This window comes from Aulonocara stuartgranti (assembly GCF_965226115.1).
Source record: "Aulonocara stuartgranti genome assembly, chromosome: 3".
Lineage (NCBI taxonomy): Eukaryota > Metazoa > Chordata > Actinopteri > Cichliformes > Cichlidae > Aulonocara > Aulonocara stuartgranti.
The window spans coordinates 18,402,072-18,429,096 of NC_138941.1; the positions used below are offsets into that span (position 1 = coordinate 18,402,072).

General features: G+C 41.4%; 1 protein-coding gene and 1 long non-coding RNA gene across 4 annotated transcripts in view; both read right to left on the reverse strand.

The window, feature by feature from the left end:
* LOC309700493 (uncharacterized protein) overlaps positions 1–27,025 on the reverse strand; it is a 2,098,293-nt gene that overhangs the window by 112,862 nt on the left and 1,958,406 nt on the right. Inside the window, exons 65-66 of the mRNA XM_082524046.1 lie at positions 25,640–25,816; positions 22,272–22,448 (exon numbers count right to left, since the gene is read on the reverse strand). Of these exons, the coding sequence (XP_082380172.1) occupies positions 22,272–22,448; positions 25,640–25,816 (354 nt within the window). The remainder of the gene's footprint in view (positions 1–22,271; positions 22,449–25,639; positions 25,817–27,025) is intronic.
* LOC309701433 lies at positions 3,527–6,416 on the reverse strand. Of its 3 annotated transcripts, none has more exons than XR_014274983.1 (4): positions 6,046–6,416; positions 5,736–5,875; positions 5,570–5,644; positions 3,527–5,418 (listed from the first exon to the last, which is right to left on the reverse strand). It is a non-coding gene; the product is annotated as an uncharacterized lncRNA (long non-coding RNA). The 3 variants fall into 3 exon arrangements; XR_014274984.1 differs by having other exon boundaries at positions 3,527–4,119; positions 5,343–5,418; positions 5,736–6,416; XR_014274985.1 differs by having other exon boundaries at positions 5,736–6,416.

The following is a 27,025-nucleotide window of genomic DNA, read 5'->3' on the forward strand; positions in this document are numbered from 1 at the left end:
TTAACAGATAAAGGATGTTGAACATTAAGCTCCAAACAGGATGAATGAGGAAGACCACAGAGGAGAATCGTGGCTGTAGTGAAAGAATATATGCAGATGATTTTTTTCCTGGTGGAGGAGCAACTTCTGATACCATCTTAAAGAAAAAACACATAAAATTGAAGAGTAAAAATAATGACAACAATATGTCTAAATTTTTTATTAATTCTTTAGAGCAAATGCAGTCTTGTTATGGTCAGAGTTGCCCACTCATATTTAACTAATTCAAATACAATTACTCCATTTAAATGCTTATGTTCTAATAAAAGGCATCGTTTAATACTTCTGCCATGACAACCCAAATAAATCAATGAGAGGGAAACGGGAAGATTAGTCATCAGGCAAGGTTTACTGTTCATTTACCATGCCTTGATAACAGTAAGCTTAACAAAAGAAAAATGTTGGCGACGAGAAAAGGTGTTCTGTCAAAACATCCTACCGTAGCGTAAATTTATAGTCTTGTCTATCAATCCGTGCTAACTTATCAGAATATGCTACCTTACGTGGTTAATGGCTCCGTTGTATAGGTAGCGTGTTCAGATGACCCAATCACACTATTAAAACATGCTTCCTGCTGGGATTTATATAGGTAGCATGTTCAGATGGCCCAATCACACTATTAAAACATGCTTCCTGCTTGGATTTATATAGGTAGCATGTTCAGATGGCCCAATCACACTATTAAAACATGCTTCCTGCTGGGATTTATATAGGTAGCGTGTTCAGATGACCCAATCACACTATTAAAACATGCTTCCTGCTGGGATTTATATAGGTAGCGTGTTCAGATGGCCCAATCACACTATTAAAACATGCTTCCTGCTGGGATTTATATAGGTAGGGTGTTCAGATGACCCAATCACACTATTAAAACATGCTTCCTGCTGGGATTTATATAGGTAGGGTGTTCAGATGACCCAATCACACTATTAAAACATGCTTCCTGCTGGGATTTATATAGGTAGCGTGTTCAGATGACCCAATCACACTATTAAAACATGCTTCCTGCTGGGATTTATATAGGTAGCGTGTTCAGATGACCCAATCACACTATTAAAACATGCTTCCTGCTTGGATTTATATAGGTAGCGTGTTCAGATGACCCAATCACACTATTAAAACATGCTTCCTGCTGGGATTTATATAGGTAGCATGTTCAGATGGCCCAATCACACTATTAAAACATGCTTCCTGCTGGGATTTATATAGGTAGCGTGTTCAGATGACCCAATCACACTATTAAAACATGCTTCCTGCTGGGATTTATATAGGTAGCGTGTTCAGATGGCCCAATCACACTATTAAAACATGCTTCCTGCTTGGATTTATATAGGTAGCGTGTTCAGATGGCCCAATCACACTATTAAAACATGCTTCCTGCTTGGATTTATATAGGTAGCGTGTTCAGATGACCCAATCACACTATTAAAACATGCTTCCTGCTTGGATTTATATAGGTAGCGTGTTCAGATGGCCCAATCACACTATTAAAACATGCTTCCTGCTTGGATTTATATAGGTAGCGTGTTCAGATGGCCCAATCACACTATTAAAACATGCTTCCTGCTGGGATTTATATAGGTAGCGTGTTCAGATGACCCAATCACACTATTAAAACATGCTTCCTGCTGGGATTTATATAGGTAGGATGTTCAGATGACCCAATCACACTATTAAAACATGCTTCCTGCTGGGATTTATATAGGTAGCATGTTCAGATGGCCAAATCACACTATTAAAACATGCTTCCTGCTGGGATTTATATAGGTAGGGTGTTCAGATGGCCCAATCACACTATTAAAACATGCTTCCTGCTTGGATTTATATAGGTAGCGTGTTCAGATGACCCAATCACACTATTAAAACATGCTTCCTGCTTGGATTTATATAGGTAGCGTGTTCAGATGGCCCAATCACACTATTAAAACATGCTTCCTGCTTGGATTTATATAGGTAGCGTGTTCAGATGGCCCAATCACACTATTAAAACATGCTTCCTGCTGGGATTTATATAGGTAGCGTGTTCAGATGACCCAATCACACTATTAAAACATGCTTCCTGCTGGGATTTATATAGGTAGGATGTTCAGATGACCCAATCACACTATTAAAACATGCTTCCTGCTGGGATTTATATAGGTAGCATGTTCAGATGGCCAAATCACACTATTAAAACATGCTTCCTGCTGGGATTTATATAGGTAGGGTGTTCAGATGGCCCAATCACACTATTAAAACATGCTTCCTGCTGGGATTTATATAGGTAGCATGTTCAGATGACCCAATCACACTATTAAAACATGCTTCCTGCTGGGATTTATATAGGTAGCGTGTTCAGATGGCCAAATCACACTATACATAACATAAGTGGTGGCTCGTCCGGGATCTTTGGACATTTTAGTGGAGACTGAATGTCAGTTTGTTTTGCTTTTAAGTGGGTGAGTGATGGTGTTCAGTGTAATTGAGCAAACTCCCTTTAGTGTGTTTCAGCTGGGTGACTGTGCTGCCCTTCCATCGAAGCACTTGTTTGTTGTTTTGCTTTATTGTTTTAGTTTGTGTTTGGTGGCTATCCTGGGTGGGGGTACGCTTCAGAGTTTGGTAGGAGACTATATCTCTGGTCTGCTGCCTGCTCTCGAGTTCGCGTTTAAAGTTGCCTCGAGCCAGGTACACCACTGAAGACTAGGGTAGGGAAAGTAAGGGATTTGTTGTTTTTAGTGTACTTTTGGTTTTGTGTTGTAGCAGATCAGGTAATCATTTTGGGTTTGACTGTTGTGCTCTTTTGTGTTGGTCACATGTTACTTTTTGTGTGTTCAGTGTGGCAACTTCAGATCCTCATGTAGGGGCATCCATGCTTAAAGATGCCAACTTGCTTCAGAGGAACTTTTAATTTGTTTAGGGGTCCTAGAGGAACCCTTTTAAGGGAGGAGGTGTTACGTCCCTCTGCAGCTTCTAATCGTCTCAGTGTTTTCAGCTGGTGCTAATTGGCCACACCTAGTCAGGTGTGGATAAAAGCATACCTGAGGCAAGCTTCCCGGCAGTGCACTAGTCTTTGCTTTGGTGGCACCAGCCATTTTAGCCAACCTGGTTTTCCATTTTAGGATGAAACCTCTTCTCACCCACACTCTGCTATTCATCTCTGTTTTTATGTTGCGGCTTTTGAGCCGGGTCGTAACACTGAAGATTACAAAGATCAACATTAAGACCAGTCTGTGCATTCAAAGCAGTGACAGAAAAGAGTGTGGGGCATTAACCCCCACTCACTGAAATGGCATCCAAGATGCCTTCATAACTTTAAGAAAAGGAAAGAAAAAAGGCAATAAAATGCAACAGCCTTTAAATTTGGTTTTATTTGTAGAGTAAATGTAATAGCGTACATGTTAAATAAACATTTAATTCCCACGAAACATACTAATGATATGGCAGACATCGAAACAGGTAAAAGAAACAATCATATTTATTCATTTTCATTCATTTAAAAATACCCTTTACAAAGTATATATATAGAAACATAATCCAACATATGTGGAAAAAAAACAAAAAAAACTGACACCCTGCTTTAAACGCACATATATAAAAGTTACTCTTTTAATAATTTCTACTTTGTTGTCCTGATGACGCAGTCGTTCACCTGCATGTGGTGCAATCCAATTAGGCTGTCAGTAGTACTTCAGGTCTCCCAGCCCTTTGCCAGACAGGAGGAGACACCAACCCCCAGGTAACTCAAACAAAGATGTATTAATATAACATAAAACAGAGCTTTGACCTTGCAAGGTTAATATGTGTGCACGCCATATAAACATTGGAAGGTGTGATGGAAAAATGAATACATTTAATAAAGAAACGATATTGAACAATAAATGGAATATTTTAAAGTAGTGACTGTAAATTAAACTAAAGTGAATCAACGGGTGGTGAGGTGTGGAGCTTACCATGTGTGGCATGCCATCACACATGGCAACTGTCATGACCAACTCAGCGTGGAAACCTGAGATGAACCTAAAAAGTAGAAAACTCAGGGTTTTTTTTTAATAATTTCTACTTTTTGTTGGCAGTCGCTGTCCTGATGACGCAGTCGTTCACCTGTGGGGGAGAAAACAAAACAAAATTGTCAAAAATGTTAAAGTTACAGTGAAACTTCAAATCCTTGTACAATTCAGTGGTATTTATACTGTAAACTTAATCCCTATGCTGTAAACTGACATGTAACTCTAGGAATCACTCATTTCAGCCACCTTTGCCACCATTTTCCACATTAATTAGAAGAAGAAATGAAATAAATGAATCGATTAGCTCAAAGAAATTCCACTGCAGACGAGTGTTTTGGTGGTTAAACTGCAAAGCAAGCCACGCACATGGTGCAGGCCACTTCTGTGGGCTCTATCAGGGATTTATGTGACTAGTCGACTAATTGTCACTAGTCTGTATCAGACTTACCAGTCGTTCAATCTAATTGTTAACATTTTAATTGATGCCCAATGCTGGTACATTGTGTTCTAAATGTTAGGCAGCGATCTACCACCAGATGGTGCACTGTTGTTGAGAAACGCCATAAATCTATTAATCTACCCTGATCTTCTTGTTAACACTGAGATCGCAGATACACGCAGAGGAAATTAGTTTCCTGAGAGGTGGAAAACCTCTCCTTTAGGAGAGCAGTTAAGTCAATGGGGGAGGGGCTCAGAGTAGAGTCACTACTCCTTCACATCAAAAGGTGACAGCCACCTTGGCCAGGAGGCTGTTCCAGCTGGGCACGTCCTACCAGTAGGAGGCCCCAGCATCCTTGGTCATGCTAGCCAGTTTACATCTATCAGCTGTGGTCAGGAGTAGTCCTTCCTGCTGCCCCCACAACCTGACTAGAAAACGGCTGTATAATGTATTACCTGAATCATTCTCGCCACACTTAGACGTACTTTTAGATTCTCAAATGATTGTCATATTTTAATAGAACATCTTTTGTAGTAATGCATTTTCATTTGTATTTAACAGAATGTGATAAATGGTTTAAGATACCTCTGCGTCTAGTTTGACAGTTTCTATTAATCAGTTCTGAAAATCAACTCAATATCTGAATGTTCCTTAGTTTTACATTAGTTGGTTAGTCTAATTATTTCCCCCTCGATTAGTCGACTAGTAAATAAGACGCCAGGAACATCCCTACTCTTCAGACAAAATGTGAGTATGAATTACACACCAAGGTATTAAAATGGATATGGAGTATGGCTTTGGTTTACCATAAACAGCTGATGTAAGGACATCATTAATGTACTCTGTCCAATGAACACTGGAAACAAGACTGCACTGACCTTGCTGGCAAACCTCAATGAGTTCAGAGTTTCCCCAAAGCTGTCGGGCTCCGGAGCAATGTTAACAAACATCAAGCTGCAAATAAAGACATCCAAAATTAGTGCCAAAGAATAAACAGTCACAATCTGAAGTGATGAGATCAAACGCTGTTAAATATTTTTTGGGGATAAATTCCTTCAGTTTTATGTGTCGTCATTATAAAGATTTGTGATGTCAACAAACTCACGTTTTGCCGTTTCCCCCCCAAACATCCCTGAAGGAGGTACGTGAGCTTCGAGTTCCTGTAAGCTACGTAAGTCTCCTGGAACACAAAGGCCAAAAAAATCATTAATACTGTAAATGTAAAGAAAGCAGGTGTGACATCTAAGACTACAGAAACTGCAGCTGCAGACCTTTTTGGCCAGAGCGGCGATAACGACGCCCAGGTTGGACAGTGAGCTGTTGATGGCGGTCATCTCTTTGAAACGGTCACCCTGAGACTGGCTCTTCACCATTCGCTCACTGCCAGCCAAGTCCACCAGGCACAGAGTGGCTACACACACAGAGAAAACCAACTCTTATAGGAAGCAGTGATCCGTTTTTCCTTCCATTAAAGGTAGTTTTAATACTTTACAAAACACTTCTTTTAGCGCTCAGGGGCTCAAACATTAACGTTGAGTCATCAGAGCAGATTTTGCACTGGTTACAGTAACAATAACTAACCAGACTAAATATTATAGATCCAAAAAGAAGAAACCACATTCCTGATGCTGGTACTTCCAGTGTGATTATACTCATGTTACGACCCGGCTCAAAAGCCGCAACATAAAAACAGAGATGAATAACAGAGTGTGGGTGAGAAGAGGTTTCATCCTAAAATGGAAAACCAGGTTGGCTAAAATGGCTGGTGCCACCAAGGCAAAGACTAGTGCACTGCCGGGAAGCTTGCCTCAGGTATGCTTTTATCCACACCTGACTAGGTGTGGCCAGTTAGCACCAGCTGAAAACACTGAGACGATTAGAAGCTGCAGAGGGACGTAACATTCAGTATTGATATTTGTAAATGTAAACTATGAGGATTTATTTATTTTTAATTCTTTTCTTTTTTTTTTCTTTTTTTCCCTCTTTTTTTCTTTTTTTCCCCTCTTTTTTTCTTTTTCCAAATAAATGTCCCGATTGAGTAATGAAACTAACCCAAAGGAGAATTCTAACAATATTAGACAGGCCATTCAATATGCTTTATCGTGGACAACTCGTGGCTAAAAACCCACACACACACACACACACACACACAAACCTCTAATCAAACATGAAAACGGATAATCCAGCTGAAGCTTCAGACAGCCGTCAGACAGTGAAACACTGCCATCTGCTGGACTCGAATAACAAAGACGCTGCTTTGACGGGTGAGGGAGTTTCAACAAGTCTGCAACGACTCAAGCATCAAACTACAGAACTATTCTAGCGGACATGGTGCTCTAATGACTGCTTCATTAACGCAGGTCAGAAAGGATCAAACATATCAATAAATCATAAAACACAAAACGTCTCTTATTGCCCAGGGCTCAGGAAGTGAGTGTGTTCCTTATAGCCTATTAAACCTTAGCAGGTTATTTTGATGTGTTACAGATGAAACAGCTATCCAGTAACATTCAGCTACAAAAACGCTTTTTTATAATTACTTTTTTACAGCTTCGCACTTTTACACAAGTTTTATCATCAGTGTCACAATGGCTGCTGCTAAAATTGAGTACAAGATATTTGTTGGCCTGATTAAAAGGTCTTGATGCGTGCTCAATCATCAGGGAAGTAAATCTCCAAAAGTTGATTCTGTTCTTCTGGACGTAGCGTTTTCAGTCAGAGAAACCAGCCGACTGAAGGAACAATGGGCTGGGAGGTCAGTTCCTTAATCATGATTATGCAAATTCTCATGACCATTGATCAACAACCACTGATCAATGGTCCTGAGTACCATTCACAGAGAGTTGGAGAACGGCTGCAATCACAGCATTGTAAGATGGTGACAGATGTACCCTTAGGCCCCCTCCTTGATTCAGAGAGGGTCTTTCCCTTTTCACGTAAATGGCCTCCTTGACTCCGCCCTCAAACCAGCGTTCATTGCAGTTATTGTTGACAATCACATTGTGTCGTGTAACCATCCAGCTCACATATTCAATGTAAATGATTTGTTGAACTGAAGACATGATGAATGTTCCTGCATTAAAACACATCCAGCCTAGTGTTCTCACTCTCCCTAAATGGATCTGTTACATTAGTGATATATGGGAGTTGTGTTTCAGTCTTTTCCACATGAGGACATTTACATTTAGTTTTTGCTTTACTGATGAGTGGCTGGTTAACCTGCAGTGGTTGAAGTATGTGTCGGTCGTCTGGAAGAGTAGGTGTAGAAGACGTCTTTAATGAATGTAATGCTCTGAAGGTGTCAGTGATTACTGTGAATTCATTATAAAAGTGGATTTCAGTGAATAAAGTGAATAAAGACAGGCCCTCATGGTGACGCTCAGGTGTCCATAAAGTGTAACAGGAGAGCTTTGTCATACTTTCAGAGATTTTACATGAGCCAGTCTTTCAAAAATTACATAAATAAATAATTCATTCATTCATCCACAGGAAACACAATGCTCATATCTGAAAGTAAACTCTGATATATATCCCCAACTAGAGTTACTACTAAATAAAGGATCGCCCCAAAATGACTAAATATATAAAGACACTCTCCAGAAGAAGTTAAAGGGATTTTATTTATTGTACAAGCAATATCTTCATAAGAATTACAAATTCTGCAGACATATTACCTTCTTACTGAACCTGAACAACTCACACACAGACGTGTCTGCTGCTTATCTTTGTTCAAACATGATGTTTTATCTTCTCTTCAAAACACATTACTCATCTTTCTGGCATCGTGTTACATGAAAACACCTGCATTCTACCTGTGTCATTGTACCACAAAGACAATGATTGCAACACTGTGCTTGCAAAATAGAAGAAATAAGACGACCAGCAAATACATAAAAGATGGTAAAAGTGATTCCATCTTTGTGTCTCCTCCCATTGTTTCCCCAGTCTGTCTAGTTCCCATATTCCCAGGACACCGCTGGACAACAAGTGGGTATTCCAAGACTGAGAGACAGCCAGAGTTGGCAAAAGATCAGACATTCTCCACTTAAGTAGAAGTAAAAATACTATTGTTCCAGTGAAAGTTAAAGTACTGATTCAACTTCATTACTCAGCTAAAGCAAAAAAGTACAGGCTCGAAGCGCTTACAGAGAAAAGCAGACAACAGAATACAACAGAATGCTGATGGCGGCAGTAACACACACTTGGAGGAGAGGCTCCAGCCGTCCATTCCAGCCCTATCCCTAACATTAACTCTAACCATAACTTTAACCTTAACCCTATCAGGTCTTGTTTTACAAAGCGATTCATGATTAGAACAAAAACACATTTACACATACCGATGATTTGTCACATAGCATCGTTACCTGTTGGGATGAGAACGTGTTGTTTCCAGAGCACCACAAATTGGGGTGTCTGTAGCTCAGGTAGAGCAGGAAACCTACTAATCAGAAAGTTGCTGGTTCAATCCCCGCCTGCTCCAGCCTGCATGCCAAATATCCTTGGGCAAGACGCTAACCCCAAGTTGCTCTCCGATGCATCCATCGGGAGGATGAATGCGTATTAATGTTAGATAGAAAGCACTTACAGAGAAAAAGCATAGAAAAAAGTGAGTGCATGAATGAGGCAAGTTGTAGAGAGTAGAAAGGTTTTATACAAGAACCAGTTCATTTACCGTTATATTTTAGTTTCATTTTCAGTTCTGTACTTTTTACATGTAATATTGATTCATTAGATTGACTACATGTATTAGACCTAACTTGCTGACAGCAAATTTAAACAACCGTAATAATTTATTTTCAGCGTCTGAAATATTTATTTAGTTTGTTTTTTGTTTTCTTTTTGGCTCCTGATATTAGTCAACTACTATTTGTCAATGTTGAACTAATAATGAATCTAAGAAAAGCTATTTGTCACGGTTGGCCAGCGTCAACCGTGGGGATGTGAGGAAGGAGGAGCCAGGCACGGAGCTCTGAATGCAAGCAGTGCGTTTATTTACAGTGAATGGAAAATAACAATAAATCCGCAGTGCGTTCCCGACTCCCGTGAAATGTCCTCTTCCCAGTGCTAGTGTTCCTTGTCTCCGCTCCTCAGTGTCTGAGCACCCCGTGCTCGCTGCCCTCTCGTCTCCACGCTTCTCCTGGGGAGATAACAAACAGGCAGCCGTAAGACACATACAATGCGGCAGACTATCCGTACTGACTGGCCGAGAGACTAACGTGAAGTCACGCAATGATCCAGCGTCAGAGAGAGCGCCACCGCATTCTTAAGTAGCTCCTCCGACAAGGCTTGATCAGCTGTGTGATGGTCTTCAAGTGTGGCCAACCACCTGGCAGGGCCACACCCACCAGGCCTGAAGGTGCCTGTAAACAGGTGCTCTCAGAAACTCCGGCATCCACACACACACACACAGATATACCTGCAAGCAGGGAGAACGAGGGACAGCACACCAAAAACACACATGTCCATAACTGCTGGGTCGTTTAGACTCCTGAGCTGTGCACGAGGGGTCGAACACCCACTGGAAGGCCGGGCACTGGTTTTCAACTGTAATATACCTGATGTGCTCAGGTAACCTGTAGCGCCATGAAACCACTGTCACACCAGGGCGCATAAAAAATGATGCTTTAAGACACTGATGGGATCGGGCAGCAGGGAAAACATCCACAAAATGCTACTTTCAGTTTGACTCCCTAAGACTACCTAAACTAAGTAGAGTCATTACATGCTTGTTAAAAGCAAACTCTCATATAGTTTTTAATGTGCTTCTTTCATTACAATGACTAGATAAAGAATGTGGCCCTGTCTCTATTTAACACTGGCTACCCCAAAATGTTTCCAAACCTACAACCGTAACTTTCACTGAGAGATTTTTAGATACGGTTATTGAAGCTGTGGGGTTAATTTTTTAAGTAACATGAGAGAGAGGCAGCAGCATACTGTTAGATTATAATATTATTTTATGCCATGTTATACCCCTAACTAAAGATTGTGAATTATTATGTAGTTTTAGTTTGCATTATTCTCCTGAATTAGAAGAAGCTGATAACTATTGCATTAGTTAAACTGATTTGCATTAAAGTAGACTGCTGATTTATTGTGGATGAATGATATTGTTTTATGATGCATAATACTGCTGCAGAAAGCCATCGCCTTATTTGTCTGATTAGAAGAGAACAGAACATGCTGGAGTTTTCTGCCCCAACTCAGCAGGAGCAGATAAACAGGGAGCCAAGGTCGTAGCTTAGGCGCCGTGTGAGAGAAAAGCATGTGAATGTTTAGGCTTTTATGATAAGGTGGGAGAACCAGAGGCTATAAGAGTTTGAGCAATGCTCCACCATTTTGAGATCTGAGGCTGTCTGCATCAGTGTCCATCTCCCACGCGTGTGATCATTAAAATCATCGTTTGACTTAACCCGGCCGGACCAGTGTTGTTATTGTGGTTTTTTTCTCTTGTCTCTTGTCTCCATCCCCATATTTTGAACCATAACAATACACACAGAGCATCAGTGATAGAAAGCTAGGCTAACATAGGGTAGCTACCTGTTCAAGGAGAAACATGTATAGGCCCATCTCAAGTGCCAGTGAACATCTAAATGATTCAGGGAAGACTTTGGAGAAAGTGCTGTGGGGAGATGAAACGAAATTCCAATTATGTGGCTTTAACTGACCTTTTGAAATAGGAGTGTGATGCAAAAAATAGCATCCCCGCAGTCAAGCAGAGAGATGGAAACATTATGATGTGGGCTACAGGACGACTTAGTCGGGGTTCCAAGCAGTCAGGAAATGTGACATCGTCAGACTGCAGGCCACGGATTGGCTTGTCAGTCGCGGCACTCAATGAGTCATGAGACGGTGTCTTTCACTAAAATCAAAACTGCAGTTTTTTAAAAACCCTGCAACAAGGCAAATAGCTGCACAACACCGTGGTTTCCAAGTGTGACAAAAAGCCACAGATACATCATTCACACATTCACACACTGGTGATGGCAGCTACATTGTAGCCACAGCTGCCCTGGGGCGCACTGACAGAACATTGCAGAACCTTCAGCACCTCGTATGAAAAATATTTGACTGTGTGCATGCTTTTAGCACTGTTTGGATTTGAGAAAATCTAAAATAAATCGAAATTTGCTTTTAGAAGTTGTTTTATAAAGTTCAGTGGTATATTATGCATACAATAGGACATCTATTTAGATTTACATCTTCCACAGAAAAAACTGCACATTACTGAAACTTAGTATACTGGACTTTGTTGTTGTCCCACACAGGTTCAATTTCGAGTGGCAGATGGCTCAGTGCTCAGTCAACCAAGATTTTATGATAGTGGGCACAATGAGATAGATAAGCTGCTTGTAAACAGTACTTTTATGCTCTCTTTTTCCATTTGGATAAGAAAGAAAGAACCAGGAAACAAAGGCAAACAAATAATCTGTGCCTTTATCCCAGATTCACATTATAGGAACAGCTGCTCAATGACCACTGTAGTCTTTGCTTACAGCACTTTTATCTAGATCTATGCAAAGTGATCCACTACACCTACTTTTACAGTTAAATCATTTTATGAGCACTGATGCCATTTTAATCTGAGTTTCTACTCAAATACAATCAGTAAAGAAAAACACAGTCTGTGACGTTTGTTTTGAAGGAAAAGGTATTCCCTGCAAATGTTTATCTGTGTGAGACTATTCAGAAAACAGTCATTTTGTTTTATAGGTGAGACACTTGGCCTCTTTTTTCCTTGTTCTACGTTTGTCTTTTGTCCGATTACTCTGGAACACAAGATGGAAAACTGATATTCTCATGTTAAAAATATAGAAAAAGGATTTTATCACCCATAAATGTTAACTTCTCATGCCTCTAAGCACAAGCAGGAGCAGAAGTGCCCTCTGCAGTTTGTGTGTGGAAGTGCAAAAGCTTACAGCACCTGGTTTTCCCAGGCGGTCTCCCATCCAAGTACTGACCAGGCCCGACCCTGCTTAGGTCACGATATCGGGCAAGCAGAGCTGAAGAGGAGGATGCAGGAGGCCTGTGTGTGTTCAGCAGCCTGCTGCATTGGAGTTTGCCTGGTAACAGATGACTCAAACAGCCCACACACCCGCTGGACGTGACCGCAAACATGCCCCCCTACACCTTTTACATAGCCCGGCTGCTCGAGTTCTTTTGCTGGTTTTTCCCGCGACCCCCCACCTTCTTCAAATCCAACAAAAGTGGTATCAAACGTTTATGCTACGTTTGTGCTGTAAAATTTTTTGTTTGTGCTGCTATCATTTTAAAGATATTCAAGAAAATTTCTAGAGGTCCCCAGAGGTCAACCAGCCCCCCCACATTAATTAAATCAAACAAAACTGGTGTCAATCAACTGTGCTACGCTTGTGCTGGTTTGTGCTGCTAAAATTCTCGTTTCTGCTGCTTCTGTTTTAAAGATATTAACGAAAATGTAAAGGTCAAAAGGTCTCTTCAGTATCCTTCCTGATGGCAGCAAACTGAAGACGCTGTTGAAGAGATGAGTGGAGTCACCTGTAATGAAGAGGACCTTTCGAATGAGGCAGGCACACGGGTTGCCTGGGGAGGGAGGCAAGAGAGGACCCTGCAATCCTCTCCACTGCTCTCACTACCCGTTGTCATATTTTTCCTGCAGGACCCAGTGCAGGAGTCATACCACACAGTGATGCAGTTGGTGAGGATACTTTCAATGGTGCTCTTTAGAAGGTGCTCATAGTGGGGGTTGAATCTCTTGTCAGCAGAGTGAAGAGAATTGTTATGTGCATTATTATTCAGCCCCCTTTGGTCTGAGTGCAGTCAGTTGCCCATAGACATTGCCTGATGAGTGCTAATGACTAAATAGAGTGCACCTGTGTGTAATGTAATGTCAGTACAAATACAGCTGCTCTGTGATGGCCTCAGAGGTTGTCTCAGAGAATACTGGGAGCAGCAACACCATGAAGTCCAAAGAAACACTCTGATGGACGTGTGGACAGCAATGCTGCCTTGAACAGTACCGATGTTTCAGGGCTGGGTGACGTTGTTGGGTGGGACATCTACATCCTGACATATCAAGGTTACTTTACTTTTAGGTCAATTTGCTTTACAGAAAAATAATAGCATTTGTCATCAAGATATTTATATGACTGCACTTGCTCAGGTTTGTCCGGATTTCAAACTGTTCTAAAAGTCTTTTGATTCAAATCTGGGGCTGTGTTATTGAAAGAAGCAGAGAAATCGATGAACTGAAGTCCTTTACTCTCTACATGTTTGACAATCAGGTGAAGTAGAATCAAAAGCACGTCCTCCACTCCTCTATTGGGCTTATGTGCAATCTGCATTGAATCAAGCTGAAGTTCAGTGTCTTCCATAATCACATTTCTGATGATTTTTTCAAAGACTGAGGTGAGGGGAGCAGGCCTGAAGTCGTTTAGAACTTTTGGACGACTAGATTTAGGACCAGGAACCACAACAGCTTCTTTCCAAAGAGAGGGCATGAACGATTTATTCAGAATAACCTAAAATATGGGACTGAGTTGTCTGTGACGGTTCTCAGTCATCCAGGTCATTGTAGACTAAGGAGCTTGCAAAGAAAAGCGTCTGGACTTCTTTGAGTTGCTTGAAGACGTTTCACCTCTCATCTGAGAAGCTTCTTCAGTTCTAAGGGTCAGTTGGTGGGGAGTCCCAGATTTAAACCCAGTGGGAGTTTCCCCCCAAAGAGGGACAAAGGACCCCCTGATGATCCTCTACGTAATCACATGAGCCAAGGTGTGAAAGCGGGTGGGGGTCCTAATCAGCCAGCGTTTCGGGTGAGCTCATTGTGAAACCTGGCCCCACCCTATCATGTGATTTCCTGAGGTCAGATGGCCCAGGATGTGAGTGGGCGTTAAGGTGTCTGGGGAGGGAACTCAAAACTGGATTATAGATTATTTATATTATATATTGATATTATTTATCTGAATATTTATTTATCATAACTCTGTTTCTACACTCACTTTATATGAGTGCTTGTTGCTTCTTGTATATTTGCTGCTATGACAACTCAGTTTCCCTCCTGGATTAATAAAGTTTCTCTGATTCTGAAATACAGTGAGCCATTATATTTGTAGTTTCTAACTAACAATATAAAGGCTCTGCAACCGATAGAGCCACAGCACGTCCCACTGGCAGCTGAAGGAGCTTTTATACAAAGGACTTTGTAATTGAAGCTTTATTTATACAGGTCGGCTCATTGAGACTCAATGTCTCATTTACAAGAGAGACCTGTTCCAGACACACATATTAAAATTACAACAATAAGAGAAAAGTTTGTGTAATGTACTCAGTCACATTAAAAACGAGAACAAGTTCCCAGAGATGGTTTCACAAAAACATGTGTACGTCTTTTGAAGTCTGCAAGTGAAATCAACGGAGAGTCTTAAATCCTTCGGTTATGTTTTCCATGAAGACGGAGCAGAAAAGGAGAACGCCTTCTTCCCAAGCTCTGCATGAACTGATGGAACAGTGGATGTAATGATGTCCTGAGACTGCAGGCTGTGACTAAACTGTTTGCCTAACATGTACTCTGATGAATAGGAGGCAGTAACCCAGAAACAGATTGATAGATAAAATGATACTAATGGACCATCCTGTGTAAGACCAATGAGGACCAGTTAACCAGAGAACACAGAGTATAGTGGTGTTCTTCTGTTGTAGAGAAAGATTAAAAATATAAGACACTGGCTCAGCTATGATATTTGCAGCCAAGTGCAAGAAGGAAGGAGAACGATTGTGAGGACGAGTTTCTGGTGTTGGGGCTATTCAAAGCCTTACAAACCTCTTCTACTGTGACAGGTGTGAAGGAAAAGGTATCAGTAAGCAGGAACTACGAGCAGAGTTGTGTGCAAGAGGTTTACCATCAGATACTGTGCTGAACAAAGAGCAAGAAGCAACAAAGTGTTTGTTAAAGCAACATTTCAGTTTTGTGTGACACAGGAGTGGAGTCGATATTTAAGTGAGGAGGAAGCTCTGAGGAGTCACAGCTGGCAGAGACACTTTATAGTTTGCCAAAACCTCCTACGGTCGTTTGGACTGTCAGTCGTTAAAGTAAAAAATAGTTACATCTTGATGATGGAGGCAGTAATCCGATTACACAGCTAATGAAAACGTAGCCAATCAGCATCAGAGCCAGACTTCCTGCCCAGGCCTGGTTTCTCTCATGTAGGAGATCGGCCGGTACTGAACCAAACCAGGCCTGTCCCGACCTTTCACCCTGACCTGGCAAAAAGGGGCGTGTCTGTCCACAAAGTAGACACAACTCTCCTGTAAATGTTCCCAAACTGACATTGTCAGCCTGTTTAATACGACCCCAGTTCAAACTGATGCGGGCTCGGAGCGTGAGATTTTAGTGTTTCTCACAGCACCAACTACGCAGTGATCACTCAGGTCGTTGGCAAAAACTGCAGACGTGGAAAACTTACGCAGCATGTTAGTTAAAAAAGGTCAATAAGAGCAGATTTATCTGGGTGTTTAGGATCAAGGCGTGTGAGGCTTTAAATAATTTGAGTCAGTTTTAAAAACAAGCAGCGTGCCTTAAACTCATCAGACACAGAAGAAAGCCAGTCCCAATGAAAATCATCCATCTGAAAGACGTCATTAAAATGCAGCTCAGATAAAAGTTGAACCAGAGACGGTGATGTGCTGGGGGAAGCAGGTGGAGGCTGATAGCAGCCAACAACAGTCTGATTTCCAAACAGATCAATAGTTAAGGCCAAGATTTCAAATGGCTGAGGTGCAGATGGAGAGAACAAGACTTGAGCAGCAAGACAGACCTTCACATAAACTTCCAGACCTCCGCCTTTTCTGGGACAGTCTGAGAGCTAAATGTTAAATCCATCAGTTGCTACGTTTTTATCCAGTAAAGATTTGGAAAGTCTCAGAAACAACAATGATACCAGCACCGCTTGAACAGGCCCAGATTCCAATCATATCCATGTCAGGAAGCACACGACGTGATGCACGTGTAACCCAGACAGTTTTTAACATCTGCTGGTGTTTCACATTCAGCCAGAGGCCCAGGGTTAGGTTGGATACCAGACAATAATAAAAGCATCGTTATTAGACTCTAGAGCTCGTTTATAGCTGACACCACATGTAGAGTTTAAGTTCACACAGAGACGATGACATTTTTCTAAAACCAGCAAACAATAAACAAGAAATGTAACAAGAGTTTCAGAAGAAGCTGTTTTACAGAGAAATGATTCCCTGAAGACAAAATTATTATTATCATCTTTATTTCTCCAGGTGAAAATTTAATTGAGACTAAAAATGTTGTTTTCAAGAGAGACCTGGCATCATGGCAGCAAGAGTCAGAAATACATCATAATTCAAACAAATACAAAATAGGAAAAACATCCTACATAAACTTCATAAAGTTTCATTAACAGACTTTGAACAATGGACTTCAAACTTCCCCCCAAAACAACAGAAACACATTTGAAGATAATGAATGACATTTATCCCTCTAAAGAAGGACTTAGACTACGATTTAATATGAATGAGAACATGTTCATAAATGGATGCAACCAAAGATTTCATCAATCCCTGATTTAGAGACAACAGAACATTTGGTTTGATTTCACAAGATAAGAATGACGACTGAGTTGGAAGATTGTTTTATGTTTAGTCAAATCTTTCATACATAAAGTCGGATTACAAAATCATCCCCTAAATTTGTTGTTTTATTCAAGGAATTGAAATTATAGAGAAAATCTGTGAAATGACTTAAAGAAAACAAACCACAAAAACTCTATGATACTCTAAACCTCCTGGTTTAGGTCGGCAACCTTTCTGATGATGAGTGCATCTAACATTTCCTCAGAAGTCAATGTGCCATATGATTGCATTAGCAATAAATTACACACTATATAGAACCACTTCATAGGATTATATTTGTGCGCAGATGTTTGCAGCTATCAGCGAATATTTATCAGCTATTATGAAACAAAAAAAGACTTTTTATCCATAACAGCAAATGAACCGTACAACAGAAAATACAAATGCTATTTATGGTCTCCTCACAACAATGATAAGAAAAATAAACTGGGCCAATATGTCATGTTTCTTAATACAGAGACACACATGTTAATGTGATCTCTGGTCTCCTCTGAGTGGGAGTTATTATAACTGACTGTAAAAAGTCAGCACAAGGAAAATAAACTCCACCTAAACTTGGTTTATATCTGACCCAGACAGACTGCAGGTCATAACTTCTTACCTGAAGTTCAGTTCACCTGACACTCGGACCGGCGGCCGCCTCAGGTCTCTGCTCCTCCTGCCTCCCCTTTCCCTCATCCACCTGCTGCCTCTGTGGAAGCTCCGCCAAAGCCACCACCAAACAACTGACTTATTTCTACACATCGACCAGCATCCGGCCAATCCGCTATCTTTCATTGTTTATACCGTTACAAAAAAATAAAAAAACATCATCGGCCCATTAAAAACGAAAAATCACCATCAGTATGCCCGATGGCCAGTCCAGCTATGGTCGTGCCATCAGTTAACCCTTCACGTGGCAGCTGTGACACGCGTGCCCAGGGTTGCCGACCCCTGCTCTAAAGCATCTGATTTGGATTCCTGAGATCAAATATATTTTCCTTTGTGTTTGTTTTCTTCCCATTTGTGGCTTTAATGTAGTGTTACATCCTGTTTGTTTGCTTCCCTCTGTATACATGTCCAGATTCACTGTTATGTTTCTATTCTTACATTGCTGTGTGATCACTGTTCCCTCTGCTGACTGATGTGACCTTTTGTATCTCACACTGATACTTGTCATATTTGTATCTGCGCCTAAAAGATAAAAAGTTTTCCATGCTAAAACACAGCTCCACCTCCTGCAGTTCTCCCTCTGAACCACTAGATGTCTCTGTTATCTAAATGAAGACGTGCAGCACAGCAACCACAGCAGCGCTCAGATCACACGTGTCCTGTTATTATGTATAAAAGCATGAAACAGGTGAGACAGGTGGGATCAATATTAATGTTGTGGAAATATATGAAAAAGCAACAGAAGAGTGAAAACATTTCGTGTTTCTAGAAAGATCTTTCAGCTCACAGCTGCTCACAGACTGTATTTACAAGTGACAAACTGCAACTCTACAGTACATCTACAGTATATATCAAATATATTCTGTATTCAAATCTATTGAGTGATGTTTGAAAGTCTTTCCAGGTGAGTTTGATCCAGGAGGGTCTGAAGCCAGAGTCAGACAGAGACTGTGCAGAGACTGTAGAAGGACAGAGCAGCAGCAGAGCAGTCCAGATACACTGATGATCCTCTGTCAGATCCAGAGGGACACACAGGGATGATGCTGGACTCTACATTGTGTCTGACAGTGGAGCTGTTCTCAGAGCAGTTCACTCTGCAGCACTGACAGTCATCTGCACTTCTTCTCATTCCTCTGTCAGTCACTGCTGGATGAAGCTCTCCTCTCCACCTCCCAGTAACATGGCCCAGTCAGAGCGTCTCTACACACAAGCTGCTGCTGCTTCAACCTCTCTGGATCATCAGGACACAGCTCCTCCTCTCTCAGCACACACACCGTCCTATTTACCATAATCGGCTCCACCTGCAGAGAGAAGAAGGAAGAGCAGAGGAGATAAACGAGTGTTTCCAGAGACTCTTCATCAGCTGTCAGTCAGTGATGCAGCACATCCAGTATAAAGAGCAGCAGGGACTTCAGTGCTGGGACTGTACTAGGACTCATTGTTGCTTCACTTTTTCTAATCTTTGGATTTTTATTGAAGTTGATGAAAATGTTTTTCCCTCCTAGTTTGAGTTTGGACTTTCATTCATTAGAAGAACCTTGGTGTGTCCACTCTGAGCTCTGTAGGAACCCCAACAACAAGCCCAACAATCCAGATGGACGGTTCCAGCTGTTAACTGGAGGAATTCCATCCAAACATCTGCTCTCACTAAACTCTTCCTCACTTACAGACTGTGTTCTTCACTGCTTTAAACTTGGAAACGAATGCAGTCATTGGTCTGCATGCTGCTTTGTTCAGAGAGCTGATTGGCTGTTGACAGTGTTTGATCAGAGCGTGTCAGCCGTTACTATGGTGACCATAAAGGTCAGAAACAGGAAGTGTTTGTGTCCAATCCTGAAGCCTGTCACCATTCTCCTCTCACAGCTTCACTGAGAAGCTGCAGCTTTACAGGAAACACTGGATCTTTGTTTCATACTGACTGTGTTTAGTACAATACTGCTGACAGCACCACCCACTCACTCCATCACTCTACTTACACCAGAGTCACCAGTCTGTAGTCTGGACTCTGCTGAAGATCAGACAGCTGCTTCACATCTGGATGCTTCAGGTTGTTTCCTTGCAGCTCCAGCTCTCTCAGATGGGAGGGGTTGGACTTCAGTGCTGCTGCCAGATAATCACAGCTGATCTCTGACAAACCACAGCTCATCAATCTGTATAAAGAATGAAAGATGTAAGTTTATTAGACAAAGTGTGAGCTTGAAATCATTCAGTGTTTCATCATCTGTTCAGAGCTGAAGAAGGTTCAGAATTTAGAAGTTTAGAAAATGGAAACTCCAAACAGCTGAAGCCAACAGGAAGCAGCTTCAAACAGGAAACTGTGCAGAGTTTCAGACTATATGTCCTGATGCAGCCAGTTGGATTTTGGAGATTTGAATCTCTGTTCTGTGACTAAGTCCTTGAATCATTTCTTCCAGTTGGTCCAACAAGACAGACTAAGTGTTGGACATGTGTTGTGGCTCCATTAGGGGAGCTTCTAAATGTGATGTGATGGCCCCTCTGGGTCTGTCAGGTCACAGGACTGAAGAGAGCTCAAACTGGGCACACAGTTGTTCCAGTCTGGACCAAAGACTCTATACTGGGACTGAGGGACTGCTTTGACTGCACCCACTGGGACTTTTTAAAGGCTCATGTTCTCACTTAGATCATCGATTTCTACTTACATTTCTTTCTGGGAAAAATGGGGATTACTTTGGAAACAGGAAGTATTTTCCCCAATAAGCAGCCCTGGATTAGTAAATCACTCCAACATGTTCTCAGGCAGAAGAAGCTGTCTTGTTATGAGGGAGAGAAGAAAAAGATTGAGGCACAGAAACTTGTTGAAAGAGAGATAAAGCAGCTAAAATCAGGTGTAAAAGTAAAGCAGAGGATGAGCTGAATAAAGGACACTCAAGGCTGGCTTGGAAAGGAATGAAGTCCATGGTGGGGATGCAGAACAAGGAGCAAAGATGAATGTGATGCTGAATCAGCAGAAGACTTGGACTCATTTGATTCCAGCTTTGATATCATTGATTTCAATGAAGAGCTTTGTGATTGTAGCAAAGGGCTGGTAGCTCTGAGAGTCCCACTGATGAGGTGTTTGTGTGGAAATCTCTTAGTGGGACCAAAGAGAGAAAAAGCCCTGGTCCTGATGCTGTGGGAGGGAAATGATTGAAGTGTGCTGTGAGGAACTGACTGGGAGATTTTCACACATTTTCCAGTCCTCCTTGGAACAACAGGAAGTTCCCAGCATATGGAAACAAAGGTTAAGTGTCCTATGGCACTCAGTGATGATGGTGCTGTGGCCCCACCACCTCCACCTCTTTGTAAAGGAACTAACTGTAATCTGAAGCTTCAAATGGGACTAAGACTTCCTCCACTAGGTGGCAGTGTCTGATGAGAAAGTGTTAGTGGAGCTGGCCTGGAGTCAGAAACAGGAAGATGCAGGATTTGGGCTGAAATGGGGGAAAGTGGTTCGCACTAGTGCCTTAAAGCAAGAAGGTTGTAGGTTGAAGCTTGTTGGCCTTTCTGTGGAGGTTGGATGTTCTCCCACAGTCCAATGAAATGCTGCTTAGGTTCATTGGTGCTTCTAAATTGGCTGTAGGTGTGGATGTGAGAGAGTGCTTCTCTGTCTCTCTCTGTTGGCCCTGTGATGGACTGCTCACCTGTGCAGGTGGACCACGCCTCTTGCCCTATGACAGCTAGGGCACAGGCTGCAGCCCTGTGAGCCTAAGCTGAATAAACAGTTAGCAAAAATGATCCATAGATGGCCTGAAATCCCCCAGTTAGCAGTTTGGTAGATAGCTATGACATGCTAATCCCATCCAGCAGCTGTATTCTACCTGTAAGCTGATCCCTGCTGAGCCAAAGCACTTTTTCATATACAAATTACAACCTTTAATAGAAACCTATTGGTCAGCATCTTATTAGCCTGCTGTTAGCTTCATTCCACAGAAAACTGAGAGAAACTAACAGAGTTGATAAAGAATAAAGAGAAATGTGCTGATTTAAAGCCTTTGAAGTGCTTCAGATGATCTCTGTCCACTTCTGTCCACTCATTCATTCATGTAAGCTTTCTAATGCAGCTTTGATCTTCACAGTCTGCTTCATGAAACTCATTCTAACCCTGAATGTCAGAGTGTTCCTCCTTCTCTTTCCCATCATTCATGCTGGCAGTGGAGGAGATTTGGATGTTGGACTGTGTTTTGGATGATGTGTGTATGTTTGTGTTGGACTGCTGTCTGTAAAGCAAACGCACATTTTGCTTTGGATTTCAGTGTCAGACAGACTTTAAGGTGGAATGAAGAGTTGGAGAGTTTCACAGTGAATTATCCAGTGGAGGATTTTTCTTCTTCTTTGAAGGTTTGAAATGTGAACATTGTTCTGCTGCAGTCAATGGACTAAACCAGAGAAGAAGAAAACAGACTTTACCATGAAGATCCTCAGTGTGGATCAGTATAATATCAGCCTGATGTCTGCAGTTTAGTGTCAGCACAACTTTCACATCATATTCATCTCAGCACAACTAAAACATGCTGACTGACCCCAGAGTTTCAAGTCCACATCCTGGACTCTCCAGGAAACCACACAGATGCTTCACTCCTGAATCCTGCAGCTTGTAGTTGAAGTTCAGCTCCAGCTGTCTCAGATGGGAGGGGTTGGACTTCAGTGCTGCTGCCAGATAATCACAGCTGATCTTTGACAAACCACAGTCGATCAATCTGTATAAAGAATGAAAGATGTAAGTTTATTAGACAAAGTGTGAGCTTGAAATCATTCAGTGTTTCATCATCTGTTCAGAGCTGAAGAAGGTTCAGAATGTAGAAGTTTAGAAAATGGAAACTCCAAACAGCTGACAGAGTTCATACGCCTTTGTCAGGGTCAAATTCAAGCAAGACCATGTGAAAATTAAAACACATCATCCTAGGTGAACTTAAACACCTTTGTTCCCCTTTTGTTAAGACATAGAAAAGTACACCACACAAAAATACTGCAAAAGGAAACGGTCGCCTTATATACATAGTGTATAAACTCAAAATGCACATTTCACTTCAAATTAAGATTAAGGCTTTGAACAGATCACATAGTTCAGTTCAACATATAAGACTTTAAGAATGCACAAGCATCTACTTAAAATCTATTTAATTTATCATCCATGATATTATTTTGTACAATTCCAATGTATTTTGTTCATCTCCCTTAAATAAACAGGCAGTCTTAAAGTATGAAATATTCATATACAAACACATATAAATGTGTGTACTGTCTCAGTGGCTGATAGTACCCCACAGGCCTCAGTGTGAGCTTGAAGACATTTATAATGTTTAAGTAGTTTAATGTGCAGGTGCTGACGATAAACACATTTTGAATGAAAGCCGGGGAACTTTGGTAGCACAGAAACAAGTGGCTATTCTTTGTGACTATATGGATCACTCACAATACCATTATTTCACACAAAGGCACCAAATTAATACTCAAAAAAGCTGCAGCAATACACACAAATATAAACAGTACTTGGTGACAACTTTGCTTTTAGCCTTTAACCCTTCTTGACTACTTTTGATGTGGCCTCTATATTTTACCTTTAAAAACAGTTTATCTTGCCAATCTGTTATTTTCTCATTTTGACCAACTGTATCAGCACAATTTATCTAAATTCAGACAAAATTTAAAATACACGTAGAAAGTGATATTTTGACTGTAAAAACCACACACATGTTTAACGAATCATCTTCATAACTTGAAATGCAAATAGAGATTGTACATTTTTAAAAATACGCACACGTTTTGCAAACAACAAAGTTATATGGTACTATTTACCAAAAAATGCAGCCAAGGCTCAGACGTTTTTCATATAATCATTTCAAACTATTTACAGAACAATCAGGTGTCAAACAATAGTTTGTGTCACTCTAACACATATGAGAACAGCACAGGGATAAACCTGCAGGTCTGACAGCAGGTGTGTCACTCAGCGTTTACACTGCAATCTGCCTTTGTTGGCTTTAAGGCAGCAACTGTGACGATCACTAGTAGAACTGACACACAAAACAAAACAACAGCTACACACTAAATACACAAGACAACAAACTAACTTGAGACCAAACACGGTAAACGTCACAAATCTCTCACGTATCAAAACTCTCTCTCTCTTTCGCTCACTCGCTCTCTCTTGCCGGTCACTCCTAAAACTTCCCCTTTTGCTAAACAACCAAATGTCATGTTTCCATATCATTTTTGATTGGTCGACATGGTACATTTTCCCACCTATAGGGCTTTGGAGCGTGATGTCACGGGAGATGGGCCACGCCCCCTTCCGCCATGACAGTAGGCCAGCCAAAGGATACCATTTCAGCTATGGATCGTACGTGTTGTGTTGTCGGTTGCAACGTTAGATCACACGATCGTGAAGGCAAGAAGCTGGATAACGGGCTCTCTTTTCATCGTTTTCCATCCTGGAGGCAACGTGAGGGATCCCATGTATCCGATATTACTAAACAAAGACGTCAGGCTTGGATTGCAGCGGTGAGACGAGCGGATATCGAGTTCTCTGCAATCCCCAGCTTTTTGTTGGTTTGCTCACGGCATTTTCTTTCCGGTGAGTTCTAAATTAATTCATATCACTCTTGAAAGGCTTTTAGTGTTATTTTCAATGTGCTGAGGTCATAGATAATGAGATAAAACATGCTAATGTGTGATGCTGCAGAACCACATCATGTCGACTGAGTAGCTTATGATTTGGCATTATTGCAGGCAAACCAGCATATGAAATGGATGTAACAAATCCAGACTGGGAACCAACACTGCACATGGGGCATGACGACATACCTGTATCAGACTCGGACCGGCACTCAAGGCGTACGCAACGGAAGCGAAAAAGAGCACCCATCGGAGGTAAACAACCCCCCCCCCTCTAAAAACATACTAAATTGCTATCACTGTACACTAATCCGCACATAACTTCCAGATGAATCACACACCTGTCATTGGAATATTGGTGTACATTTACCTTATGTCTAATTTTATCTTACAGGCTTTCGTTATGCAGCTGCAGAGTCTGAAGGTGTGCCCCGTGCAGAAGTGATTGATGAAGATCTGACAGAAGACCAACAGCAAAATCACAATGTCATGGAGGCAGTGGACAGCAGTTGTGTTGGACAAGTGGAGGTTGAGGTACCAGCTGCAAATGTGGATATACTGAAGAAATGTAAACCTTTTAAAATGATGACAGATTACAAACTCTCAGCTGTGTCTGTAATCAAACCTCTGTAACTTTGCTTCACTTCAGCAGCATCAGCTCATGTTCACATGTTGATTCATGGTTTGCTTCAGTTTTTGATGGACTGCAGAATATTTTGAAGGTTATCTGCTATAAAAAGCCAGAACAGGAAAATCTGCTTCATGTGTTTCTGTTTGATCCTCAGTGACTTTGACACAAAGGCCTCTGCTGTGATGATCACACCTCTGATCAAGTCTCACAGTGTCAGCTTTGTTTTTATACATATGGATATGTGCTGATAAATGATCAGAGTTATAATATTTCCCACTGCCTGCTGTGTGCCGTGACCTTTGACCTGCTAAAGACAGTCAGCTGTGGATTATTCATTGTTGTGTCTGATACTTAGAACTGTGAGGAAGAACACTACACAGTTAATCAGGGTCCCCTCTCTCTGAATCAGGAAAGGTGGGCAGGCCGCGTGTGGGCCACGGGCCATACGTTGAGTCTCACTGTTTGAAATGTGAACATTGTTCTGCTGCAGTCAATGGACTAAACCAGAGAAGAAGAAAACAGACTTTACCATGAAGATCCTCAGTGTGGATCAGTATAATATCAGCCTGATGTCTGCAGTTTAGTGTCAGCACAACTTTCACATCATATTCATCTCAGCACAACTAAAACATGCTGACTGACCCCAGAGTTTCAAGTCCACATCCTGGACTCTCCAGGAAACCACACAGATGCTTCACTCCTGAATCCTGCAGCTTGTTGTTCCAGCTCAGGTCCAGCTGTCTCAGATGGGAGGGGTTGGACTTCAGTGCTGCTGCCAGATAATCACAGCTGATCTCTGACAAACCACAGCCCCACAATCTGTATAAAGAATGAAAGATGTAAGTTTATTAGACAAAGTGTGAGCTTGAAATCATTCAGTGTTTCATCATCTGTTCAGAGCTGAAGAAGGTTCAGAATGTAGAAGTTTAGAAAATGGAAACTCCAAACAGCTGAAGCCAACAGGAAGCAGCTTCAAACAAACACTACAAGAGAAAAAACTCTGAATGTTTCACATTAAAGTCGTACATTTATCATAAAAACAGGACAAAGACTTGAAAAAGTCGTGTTTTTCCTTCCAGGAACCACAAGGCTTCACTTTTAAAGGTGAAGTGTGAAAGAAATGGACATATTTGAAGTCCAACACCTTTTTCCAGTCACATTATTAAAGCAGACAAACTACAAGCTCATTTTCATTCCAACAAGTCATCTTCTGACCTGGACTAACAACACTGGTCTCTATGTGCAGCTGGCTGTGAGACCAGTGCTCAGGGAGCGTCTACAAAGTGCAACACTGAAAGAACATCACACACTCATTTGCTTCCAGCACTTTCACACAAACATCTACTGTCATTATTGTCACCAAACTCTGTGGATCCTTTATTGCAAATTCAAATGGGATCAAATGGTCAGACAAAAGAGGGTTATGAGGAAATATGATGAAATGTTGTGTATTAGCAGCAAGTTATTGAATCATTTTCCTCAGAAACCAAACAAAATGATTGACAAACATGTTTTTACAAACTCAGTGTTGGACTTGGATCAGCAGGATAAGCTGATGTTTAAAGGCATTTGAGTCTCGCTGTATGAGAGTCCAGTTATTACTCAATATTTATGGATGATGTTCTTTCAGTGTTGCACTTTGCAGACGCTCCCTGAGCCTCACAGCCAGCTGCACATGGACCAGCTGACATTACCCAGCATTAGAGGCGGGTGTAAAAAAATGGATTTTCCTATTTAAATGGTTTTAATTTGAATAAAGCGATGTTGATTCATTCAATCCTGAATCGATTTTTAATATAAATGTATTTTGCCAGAATCTCAGGTTAAAGCTCCCAAAAGTATTTCAACAACAAGCAAACAGACAAAACAGTAAATGAGAGCAGCTAAACACACAAAGATGGAAACACAGAGCGTGGATCGTTCACTCGACGGCACGTACACGGACACGCCGTCGGGGCTGACAGTGGACAGCTCACAAATCCTGAAGCTGCAGGTTTCATCTGTCTCCAACCAAAACTGAGTGAAGCA